At 38.8% G+C, this 11,777-nt stretch overlaps 1 protein-coding gene across 1 annotated transcript; it reads left to right on the top strand.

Annotated features, from left to right (window-relative positions):
• The first annotated feature begins 3,568 nt into the window (after nt 1-3,568).
• On the top strand, nt 3,569-9,700 carry LOC116168083. Its single transcript, XM_031483738.1, has 3 exons — nt 3,569-4,346; nt 4,713-7,250; nt 9,336-9,700. The coding sequence occupies exons 1-3, from the start codon at nt 3,569-3,571 to the stop codon at nt 9,698-9,700; spliced, it is 3,681 nt and encodes a 1,226-aa protein (XP_031339598.1).
• Nucleotides 9,701-11,777: the final 2,077 nt, after the last annotated feature.

The following is an 11,777-nucleotide window of genomic DNA, read 5'->3' as shown; positions in this document are numbered from 1 at the left end:
GGTTGAACAATTCACTATACTTTTTTATGCTTAGCTGTTCTCCAGTCTGCACCCAGTAATACTGAATATTGCTTAGTAAAAGAAGGCTTTTATATAAAACCATAAACGGAATTCCACCTACGTCTAATTCGGATGTATCAATTCAATTCGGTTAATGTGATAAATGTGACAAGAAGGTTACGTATTGTATTAATGACATTGCAGATTATTTTAGCTCTAATTACACCTAGAAATCATAAAAAAGTTAAGTTTTAGAAGGCGGATAACGAATTTCGAGGACAGATTTAAAACAAAGATGCCCACGCGAATGATTTTTTTTATTATTTCGATCGGACCATGACTTATGGTCAACTTAAAAATAAACTTACTATAATTTGTAAACTTTACCGTTACGCAATCTATTACTCGTATCGCAACGCGAAACTTTTGTGCCTACTTAAACAATGCTGTTAAATTTAATTTCGGGCGATGTAGTGACGTTTAGAAGTTCGCTAGGTAGTTTGATCCAAAGAAGCGCTGTTCTGAAGGATCCTCCCTAATATTTACCCCTCAAGAAAACTCGCATCCAGATAAATTTTCTCTCTGAACGATTCTCCCTCAGAAAATGCGCCACTCGAAAATTCGCTTTTAAACCTCCATACCCCTAATATTTTGCCCCTATAAGGTTTACAGCCGGAAGATTCGCCCTCTGAAGATTTTTTGCCTCCAAGGAAAACTCCCCTCCATCGAAATACTCATTCGCCCGCGATCTTTCTTTATGGTAAATGCACGTTCAGGAAAGCTCAGCCCCAAAAGATTTACTGGGTTTTAAGATTTCTTTCTGTTTCTGTATCAAAACTCGTCCCGAAAAGTTCATCTTCAAGAAAAATCACTTGCAGATAAATTTGCGTTATGAAAGATTCTCCTTATGCATTTGTTGCCCAATGTGAGTTGTGCTTAAGTGGTGGGGGTTAAAAATGTACCTACAAAAAGGGAATTTTTGCGGTTTACATTATATCTTATAAATGAGTGACAATATCGAAAACATTCCGATTATAATAGTTTTAGGGCGTTACCTAAATGAGACCAAACGCATATTTTCCGGGCGGACCCGTTTAAAATCTGAAGAAGTGTTACTATTTACACCCTGATTTACACTATATTAAACATAGTACGATATCACTATTTGCATTAATATTGATACACAATCCTTGAACAATAAGTCTTTCAAAATAACAAAATTTATAGAGTATGGGTACCATTTGGCTAAAAGTATGAAGAAAAGGGAAAAGAATAGGTAGATAGACAAATTTGACAGACGTCGGCGTTTAATTGTCGTTGGGCCACTCGGCTTCGCAAAGTCTGTTATTTCCGATACGAAGTCCATCACTCGGCTCTTCAAAGTCTGTAATATCCGTCGCTGCATATATGAAGTCCAGGTCTTGGGGAACATCTGGTTCGTGAATTACATCTGGTTGGAGTAGAGGGAATACAAGAGTTTTCCTTACCGTAGGCACACACCATTCAACACTTAATCCCAGCCTTTCGACATCCGCAATCGCCTGAACACCCCGGTTGCATTTTCAGAAAATTGTGGAAAGAAGAGCTGGTTCGTTGGGAGTAAAAATGGCGTCAAAACCAAACTTTGAGGCCTGCCATCCCCAGAGGATCCATCCATGTTTGTATTTGTAGGTAAGTTCTCAAGCAATGTTTGCGGGCTCCTTCGAATGCTAGTGGTAGGGATGCCAAGTTGATTTGGATTTTACGAGGTCTTTGGAAAACAGATCAAATCTCAATTTATGTATAGTATCACCGCCATAAACTCGGTACCGATAACCTCAGGAGTAGAGTGTCTTTTGTTTTCTTTTGGTAGTCACCGTATTTTGTGATGATTAATTGGAATGTATCACCATTCTTTCACACAATCTGGTGGAGCACAAAATCATCATCGATGAGAAAAGGTGATCATTCCAAATTTACCTCATACCTGTTGCTGTAGATGCGACTTCATACACACTCTCGCGACGTACCCTGTCTTATTGCACTTAGTGCAAGACACACTACTCGAATCACTGCGGCAGTCTTTCGCGACGTGATTGTCTCACCTACACCGCAGGCATAGACCATCTAGACCTAGTTCACCATAATTTACTGGGATGCAAGCATACTTCTAGTCCGGGAGCCAGTTGGCAGTTTTGGCGACCAATTGGAAGAAAGCTGGAAATTTTTTCTGTCGACTATTTAGATGTGCTGATTAATAAAATAAACATCAGCTGGCGCATTTGTGGTGGGGGTAGCCGCAGCAGCCACCCACGCATGTATAATAAAAATAAACTTAAAATCATAGTAAGAAAGATGAATCTTTGTAGGATCGTTTATTAGCCTATGTATAAATGAAAAAAAATAGTCAGCTGACTGCGCCGCGGTGGATTATACGTCAGCTGATTGGATAAACATGTAAAAAAAAACGTTAGATAAAATTAAAGTAAGAAAGCTGAATTTTGGTGAAATAATAGTTTACTACATCAGTTTTGAGAAAAAAATACTCCGCTGCAATTTCCATGGTGGGAAAGTCATCAGCTGGTTCACGAAAGATGATATGCGCCCGTATTTTGTGGCCGTCAGCTGATGACTTTTCCACCGCGGAAACTCCAGCGGACTATTTTTTTATAAAACTGATACAGTAAACTATTGTTGTAACAAATTACAACTTTGTTAATTTGATTCTTGCTTTTTTAGAGCGAGTTTCGTGCTGTATTTATGAAAATTAGCTCGATTCGGCAATTATCGATTGAACACTTTTTATTATTTACTTTTTTTTATTTGTATGAATACTCAGAAATTCTGTGACATTATATAATAGCACAACAGTTCCAACGGTTTTGAAGATGATGAAGAAGACCAAAGTAATGAAGAAGACGAAGATGTATAAATGTAAATTTGTTTGGTTTCCTTAGACGTTTTGTGGCTGCTTTTCCCCCGCCGCCTATGGTCGAGTTATCTACGACTGTTGGAGTTTTAGCGGCAATACAACTTCGCGAAGAGTACGAGTTTAGCAACCAAACCAAGAACGTACATATTCTAAAATGCGATTGAACTCGCACATTTACAAGCATTAATTGTAATCGATTTTTAGTTATATTATTATTTGTATGAGAAGAAAATACACCTTTGTTTATAGTTCGTATTGGTGTGGTTTTCCTTCATCCAACGCAACGTTAGCAGTGCTTTCCAGCACCTATTATACAGTCCATTAAACAGCATCAATCATCATATTTAACATTGGACCTTCGAACCGGACGCAATCGTGATTGAACCTGGTGAAATTCGAGACGAAGTTATCAGCTGCCGAAGTAAAAAACGATACTGGAAATCATCGATATCGCAGGTGCGTCCGATCTATTTTATATCCTTTGTTTTGGCTCCTTGCATGCGTTTATTTTGGCCGTTGGTATTTGAATTACAAAGTATTGTTATCAAGTTATCAAATTGTGTCGCATTTTCTCGAATTATTTCAAACATACTTGCAACGCGTATTATTGGTTTAAACTTAGTAGTATTTGTTTGAGATAAATATTAAAATATTAGCATGGAGCATGAAAGGCTTATCAAAAAGAGGGGTTCAGTCAAAGCAAAGTTAACAAATTTTCAAAAGTATGTGGATAACTTGGTGTCTATTTTTCCACAATTTTTAATTGAAGATCAAGTTGTTTTTATCGAGCTTAAGCAACGCGTAGATCGTTTTCAAGGCGTGTTGGACGAATTCGATGGTATACAGGGACAGATAGAATTAATTAGCGACGACCCAGAGGCACAATATCTCGAACGCGAAATCTTTGAGGCCGCCTATTACGGAATAGAGGCCAAAGCCAAACGTTTTTTGGTACAAAATATAAAGAGCGATGTCTCTAATAGTACTATAGTTAGTAACGAGACGAAAAAGGCTTACGGGGTAAAGCTACCGATTATTGAAATCTCTACCTACGATGGAGAGTACGAAAGGTGGCTTGAATTTCGGGATACTTATGAATCGTTAATACATCAAAACATAAACTTATCGAGCGTACAGAAATTTCATTATCTCAAATCGTATCTCGGTCCTAGCGTGCTTGAAATTATCGCAAGCTTAGAACTATCGGCAATAAATTATGAAACTGCGTGGGCTTTGATTTGTGATAGATTTAATAATAGTAAAATGTTAATTCAGAATCATGTAAAGGCTTTGTTCAATGTTGAAAAACTACAAGTAGAATCTTCCAGTGGTTTGCGTAAGTTGGTTGATAGTGTTGCCAAGCATTTGCGAGCGCTCAAAACCCTAAATGAACCTGTAGAGACTTGGGATACCCTTGTTATTTATATGATAAGTGGTAAGTTGGATGATGTCACACTTCGCAAGTGGGAACAAATAAAGGTGTCCTACACGGTACCTACTTTAGACAATTTATCTTCTTTTTTGAAAGAGCGAGCTTGTCTTCTTGAATCCATTGAACAAAATAAAGCTGTCGCTGTTGAGGGCTCGGATGCAAATAAACGAAATAAAAAAATTAAATCCTTTGTTACAGAGAATTCGAGCGTAAAGCCTATTTGCTCATTTTGTAAACAAGGACACTATGTGCAAAACTGTCCAGAGTTTTTAAAATTAAGTCCGGAAGAACGTTCGATAGAAGTGAAGAAAAGACATTTGTGTTTAAATTGTCTAAGGTCGGGACACATGGTAAAACGGTGTTTTTCAGGCCCTTGTAAAACGTGCAGGGCGAAACATAATACGCTTCTACATTTCAACTCGAAGCCTGACAGCAACGCAAACGCGTCTGGAAGCAACCAAATCGAAAACATTGAAGATATGCACCGGGAGCGTGTAAACTTGTCCTCCTTAAACATATCAACCAATCAAGTATTATTAGCTACGGTGTTAGTTGACATTCTTGACAAACACAACAAGCCATGTACTGCGCGTGCCTTACTTGATGCCGGTTCTCAAAGTAGTTTTCTCACCCAGCAGCTTTCGAGAAAATTACAGTTATCAGAAAGCTCAATCAATATTAAAATTTGCGGATTTAGCGATTCCGAGTCAGAGTGTAAAAGCAAATGTGTTGCACGCATTAAATCTAAGGTTAATGATTTCTCCTTTGAGATTTCTTGTTTAATAGTTCCTCATATAACGAGTAATTTGCCTAATTTCAGAATTAACAGAAGCAAGTTAAACATTCCTCCCAACATAACTTTAGCTGATCCCAAATTTGATTCAGCAGGGAATGTAGATATGTTAATAGGGGCCGATTATTTTTGGGATCTAATATGTGTAGGTCAAATAAGGTTGGGTGCAGAGGGCCCGTTTGCACAAAAAACAAAATTAGGTTGGATTATTTCGGGTCGCATGGGAGGCGGATCGCATCAAAGGGTACGATGCCAGCTCGCTAAAAATATTGACGTTGACGAGCAGCTCACGCGTTTTTGGGAAATTGAGGAGTTCCCACGCACCAAGCTTATGTCAAATGAGGAAAGGGCCTGTGAAGATCATTTTCGTAAAACATTCAAACGCGACAGTGACAATAAGTTTATTGTAACAATCCCTCTAGTAGAAGATCCAGATAGGTTAGGGGACTCCTTTGATACAGCGCACAAAAGGTTCTTATCCTTGGAACGAAGGTTTGATCGTGACGACTCCTTTAAGACAGAATATTGCAAGTTCATGAGCGAATATGAGAGGTTGGGACATATGCTTAAGGTTGACAATAAACAAAACAGCGCAATTTCTTATTATTTGCCTCACCACGGCGTCTTAAAGGAAAGTACTCTAACAACCAAACTTCGCGTTGTATTTGATGCTTCGTGTCCTAGTACGTCTGGAATTTCCTTTAATGATTTGCAGATGACAGGCCCTACCATTCAGTCAGATCTTTTCAGTATTTTGATTCGTTATAGACAGCACAATTATGTCATTGCCGCTGATGTGGAGAAGATGTATCGCATGTGCAAAATAAATGAAACCCAAAGGACCTTACAACGTATTTTGTGGCGCAACAACAAAACCGACGAAATAGGCACTTATGAATTGCAGACCGTTACTTATGGTACCAAATCGGCAGCGTTTTTAGCGATAAGATGTCTCTTTCAGTTAGGAATCGAATGTGAGGCGGAATTTCCCGAAGTTGCTCGAGCAATAAAGGAAGATTTCTACGTAGACGATCTTCTGACGGGTTCCGAGACCGTAGAAAAGACGGTTGAAATTGGAAATAGCATAGCGTTGACACTCGGTAAAGCTGGATTTTATTTGCGTAAGTGGGTATCCAATAGCAACAAGGTTCTAGAAGGTATACATACTAACGATAAGGCTGACTCAATTGATTTAGGCGTGAACGAGAACACAAAAACTTTGGGATTGTTTTGGAATGGCCAAAGGGACTGTCTGTTCTATAAAATAAGTGATGGTTCCCGGAAAAATATCACTAAACGCGTTGTTCTCTCGGAGATATCACAATTATTCGACCCGTTAGGTCTATTAAGTGCGACCATAGTTCTAGCAAAAATTATTTTACGTGACATATGGTTAGAAAGGTTAGAGTGGGATAATTCCTTATCATATAGTTTACATTCAAGATGGTTATTATTCCGAGATCAGTTAAGTTCTTTAAATAGCCTTGAAATAGGCCGTAGAGTAATCTGTACAAATCCTATACTAGTTGAAATGCACGGATTTTCGGACGCCTCGGCCTATGCCTATGGCGCTTGTGTCTATATTAAATCGGAAAACGCTGAGGGCGATACTTTAGTTAGACTTGTATGCGCAAAATCAAGGGTCGCACCTCTTAAAACGCAAACCATTCCTAGGTTGGAACTTATGGCTGCGTTGTTACTCTCAAGATTAGTAAACAAGGTAAAATCGTCTTTAAAGGTTTTTATTAACAGAGTCGTCTGTTGGTGCGATTCTACGATCGTATTAGGTTGGTTACGTATGAACCCTAACTCACTGCAAGTATTTGTGGCTAATCGTATTGTAGCAATCCAGGAGCACGCGGACGTCACTGAATGGAGACATGTTCCAACGCAGGACAACCCCGCTGATTACGTTTCTCGTGGCGTTAATCCATGTGATTTGTTAGCTCTTAACACCTATTGGCTAGGCCCTGCGTGGCTAAAGCTAAATGAACAGTTTTGGCCTACAAAAGGGATTTCGCAAGAAAGCTTGCCTGAAGTGCGCAAAATAGTGCAAACAAATGCTGCTACTACGATCGATTGCGTTATTGATTTTTCGAAATATTCTAGTTTATGTAAGTTAGAGCGCGTAACATCAGCTTACTGCTTTCGATTTAAACAAAATTGTCTGAATAGTCCAGTCAAATTAGCGCAATTTTGGACAAATAAAAACATTAATTGGTAAAGATCTGAATTTTGGTATACACATTTATTGGGACTTTCTATTGAACATATTAAAAGTCCCTGTCAAAATCTGTTGCGCTCGAGACGCCATCTTGGAAAAACGGTACACTTTTCCAGTTTTTTGCCCATGTCTCGGCAATTATTACTGACACGAAGAAATAGTTTACATGAAAAATCTAGTTTACTAAATTCCCTATAAAAAAGAGTATTTACATTTTTTTTGTATCTCCAGTACTTTAGCTGTAATCTCACGTTGAATACGTCAGAACGCGTTTAGGCCCCGTATCGTAATATTATAGGAGGCCGTCTTTTTTATGACTACATCGATAGCTGTAATAGAGCCAAAAAATGAACAGAATCGTCGTGCGATAAAGCATTCTACCAATGACATAATGTTTGATGATACATCATGTTTTTTTCAAAAAGGTAAGCGAAAATGTGTAAAAGTGTTGGAGCAACGAAATGATTTCTGAAGCTGAAGAACGCCCTTATCTGCATAAGTATAACGTGCCTGCTAGTGAGAGATATTAAAACCGACATCGTTATCAGACCTTCAGAATGACCTTGACCCTGTTCGGACACTCGGTGCTCACATTGAAGATGAAAGTTCTATTGAGAGAGAGTTTTATGAGAAACCTTACTAAACGTGTCTCATACCAAGCTTGAGTGCGACGACTTCGCATATATAAGAAATACTGGTAGAATTTTCAATGAATTTTTAATGATTCTGCGCGACTGTTTCGAGAGCTCAGGATACTTTTGATTCCCTATTCGATGTCGGATTATAGCTAAAGTATTGGGCATACAGAAAAATGTTAATATGCTTTTTTATGGGCAATTTAATAAACTATATTTTTATCTGAACTATTTTTCCGTATCAATAATTGTTGCCGATATATAGGCAAGAAACTGAAAAAGTGCTCCTTTTTTTCAGAATGGCGCCTCGAGCGCAACAGATTTTGACGGGGACTTTTAGTATGTCCAATGGGGAACACTAATGAACATGTGTACCAAAATTTCAGATCTTTACCGATTAATGTTTTTATTTTTTCTTATTTAACTGGACTAGAAGGGCTTGGGCGAGCGCAAAGTTGGACCACTTGAAGCACGCGAAATAAAATATTCGGCTGATGTTCTCATCAAAATCTCTCAGCATAATTGCTTTTCGGATGAAATTCGTTCCTTAAGCCGAAATAAATTCGTAAATAAACATAGCAAATTATTAAAATTACACCCTTTCTTGGATGATCAAGGTCTGCTTAGAGTTGGTGGCAGGCTCGTGAACTCAAAGTTTCAATTTCACAAAAGACATCCGATCATTTTGTCATGCAAACATCCACTCACTAGATTGCTATTTCATAAATGGCATAAACTATTGCTACATCCTGGACCGCAACTTTTACTTTCTTCAATTCGTGAATATTTTTGGCCTGTTTCAGGTCGTAATTTAGCAAGAAAGGTTTGCCATGACTGTGTGGATTGCTTTAGGGCCAATCCCACTCCTATTTTTCCTATAATGGGGAACTTGCCAAGACAAAGAGTCAATCCAGCCCCACCATTCTTTACCACAGGCGTAGATTATGCTGGGCCATTTTCAGTTAGGGATAGACAGGGTCGCGGATTTAAGGTCACAAAGGCCTATATGTGCCTATTTGTTTGCTTTGTCACTCGAGCCATACATCTCGAGTTAGTTTCAGACCTTACTACAGAAGCCTTTTTGGCGGCGTTTAAGCGCTTCGTATCGCGTCGCGGTAAACCTAATCAGATCTACTCCGATAACGGGAGCAACTTTATCGGAGCTAACCATGAGCTAAAACAACTTGGTCACTTTTTATTAGAACATAATAATACTTTGACTGAATCTATCAATAATGAGGGTATTTCTTGGTCCTTTATTCCTGCTCATTCACCACATTTCGGCGGTTTATGGGAAGCCGGTATAAAATCTACTAAGCTTCACCTTAAGCGTGTTGCAGGTAATGCTTTATTAACCTTTGAGCGATTTTACACCTTATTAGTTCAAATAGAGGCGGTCTTAAATTCGCGTCCATTGACTCCATTATCTAATGACCCCTCAGACTATATACCTTTGACGCCGTCACACTTTTTGATCGGACGGCCCTTAACTGCAGTGCCTGAACTAGAATTCATGCAGCTTCCAGAAAACCGTCTCTCCCACTTTCAGCAAGTCCAGAGGCTTCAGCAACATTTTTGGGCAAGATGGTCCCTCGAATACGTGTCTGAACTACAGCAACGTGTGAAGTGGAGGAGTAATTACGAGATTTTAAAGGTTGGCGATCTAGTTGTCATAAAGGAAGACAACTTGCCTCCGTGCAAATAGCTTTTGGGAAGAATCGACAGCTTACACCCAGGCCGAGATGGAATCTCGAGAGTTGCCACTATCAACACCCGAAAGGGCCCCATTAAACGTTCATTCGCCAAGATTTGTCCGTTACCAATAAACTGATTATGTGGCAGTGTAGTTTGAAGACCTAAGTTAATAGTGTTTTCATAAACATGTATTTTGAAAGTGTTACCTTTCAAGGTGGGGGCCAATGTTTGGTTTCCTTAGACGTTTTGTGGCTGCTTTTCCCCCGCCGCCTATGGTCGAGTTATCTACGACTGTTGGAGTTTTAGCGGCAATACAACTTCGCGAAGAGTACGAGTTTAGCAACCAAACCAAGAACGTACATATTCTAAAATGCGATTGAACTCGCACATTTACAAGCATTAATTGTAATCGATTTTTAGTTATATTATTATTTGTATGAGAAGAAAATACACCTTTGTTTATAGTTCGTATTGGTGTGGTTTTCCTTCATCCAACGCAACGTTAGCAGTGCTTTCCAGCACCTATTATACAGTCCATTAAACAGCATCAATCATCATATTTAACAAAATTATCTGTTTATATTTTTTGTAAATTTATTTTAAAACGCATAAAAAAACGTCCCCAAAAAAAATCAACTCAATATAAATACATTAAATAATTACCGACGTTCACTTTGTCGGTACCATTTTCTCACTTACCGTGCACTCGCAATTCGCGTTTGAAGTTTTGACTCCACCATCATTAAAATCCTTTGGGGGTTACCATATTCCCTTTGTCGACACCCACTTCTGATCACCCGCAACAATTCGGATTTGAAGTTTCGACTCCACCATCAGTAAGATCTCGTCGGGGGTTACCACATTCCCTTTGTCGATACACAGTTCCGACGTCCCGTTCATTCGTAATTCACATTTTGGTAGATTTCGCTAAAATCCCGGCATAAAATCGTATTCAACTTTTGGGTACTTCACATAGCTCGACCTTCTATTAGTGACACGAGAAAGAGAGACCGCGATTCGCGCTGTAAGAAACTTTTGGGCGCCCAAAGTCGACTACCCCTCGAAGCGCGCCGCGCAAAAGGTGGTTTATTTCGCCCCTAGGAAAAAAAAACAAAATTCCGCCACGCAGGAGTTGTGCGCGTTGACAAGATCTTCCCGACGACACCAATTTGAAAACAATCGGAGAAAAACTGTAGAAGAAGATAGATAAAAACTGAAAAATCTCCAGGTTAGTATAATACGCTCGGGGATGGCGTCCAGATGTCGTCGACTCCAAATCTTGTAGCCCCATCCCTAACGTTCTTAATTACACGGCCCCGATAGTTACATGTACACTCCTTGTCTTTTTACAAGCGTTTTTCTACGGGCGCGCATTTACTGCCAGCCAGCCAGCCAGCCAAAGTGAGATTAAAAGCTACTTTTTACCAAAAAAAATTTTTTCAAAAATTTTTGCAAAAATGCGCTAAAATAGTATATTAAGATACAAGTGTATAATCAAGTCTTTAAAGCACGCGCAACGAGTTTAAGGGCACGACGCAAAGCGGAGTGCCTTTAACGTTGCAAGTGCTTTAAAGACCAATTATACACGTGTATCTTATAGTATTTTTTATTATACCTGCAGTATAATTTAAAAATAGGAAATTCAATGAAGTCATATTGACGTTATACTCGAATACATGTCTAATTAAGTGGGCTGGGTATTCGTAATTTCACGATTGCCGTGGAGATGTCACTTGACGTTTGCTTACAAAAATCATCGTCTTTGTGAATTAAACGATTTCCGTTGAAAAAGATAATACACCGGCCATTAAATCGATTGTTGTAAAATCTAAACAAACGTTAGTAGGTGTAAAATCCCTTCTATATTTTGGTGTATTCATTCAAAACTTTAAAGCAATGCTGCGATTAAAAAGTGGAACAGATTTGGAAGCATACCCTAAATTACGCGCGTTTGTGAAAGCTTCAACCAAAAGATAAGTACAAAAGCCAAAGAAATGTTCTGCATTTACAGAAAGCGACCTAAGAGGATTTTTTATTTCATCCAGATGACAGTTTCAAAAGTCATACTTGAAGTATCGTTTCTTAGC

The sequence above is a fragment of the Photinus pyralis genome, unplaced genomic scaffold (genome assembly GCF_008802855.1).
Source record: "Photinus pyralis isolate 1611_PpyrPB1 unplaced genomic scaffold, Ppyr1.3 Ppyr1.4_LG4, whole genome shotgun sequence".
NCBI lineage: Eukaryota > Metazoa > Arthropoda > Insecta > Coleoptera > Lampyridae > Photinus > Photinus pyralis.
This window is presented reverse-complemented; position numbering and strand designations above follow the sequence as displayed.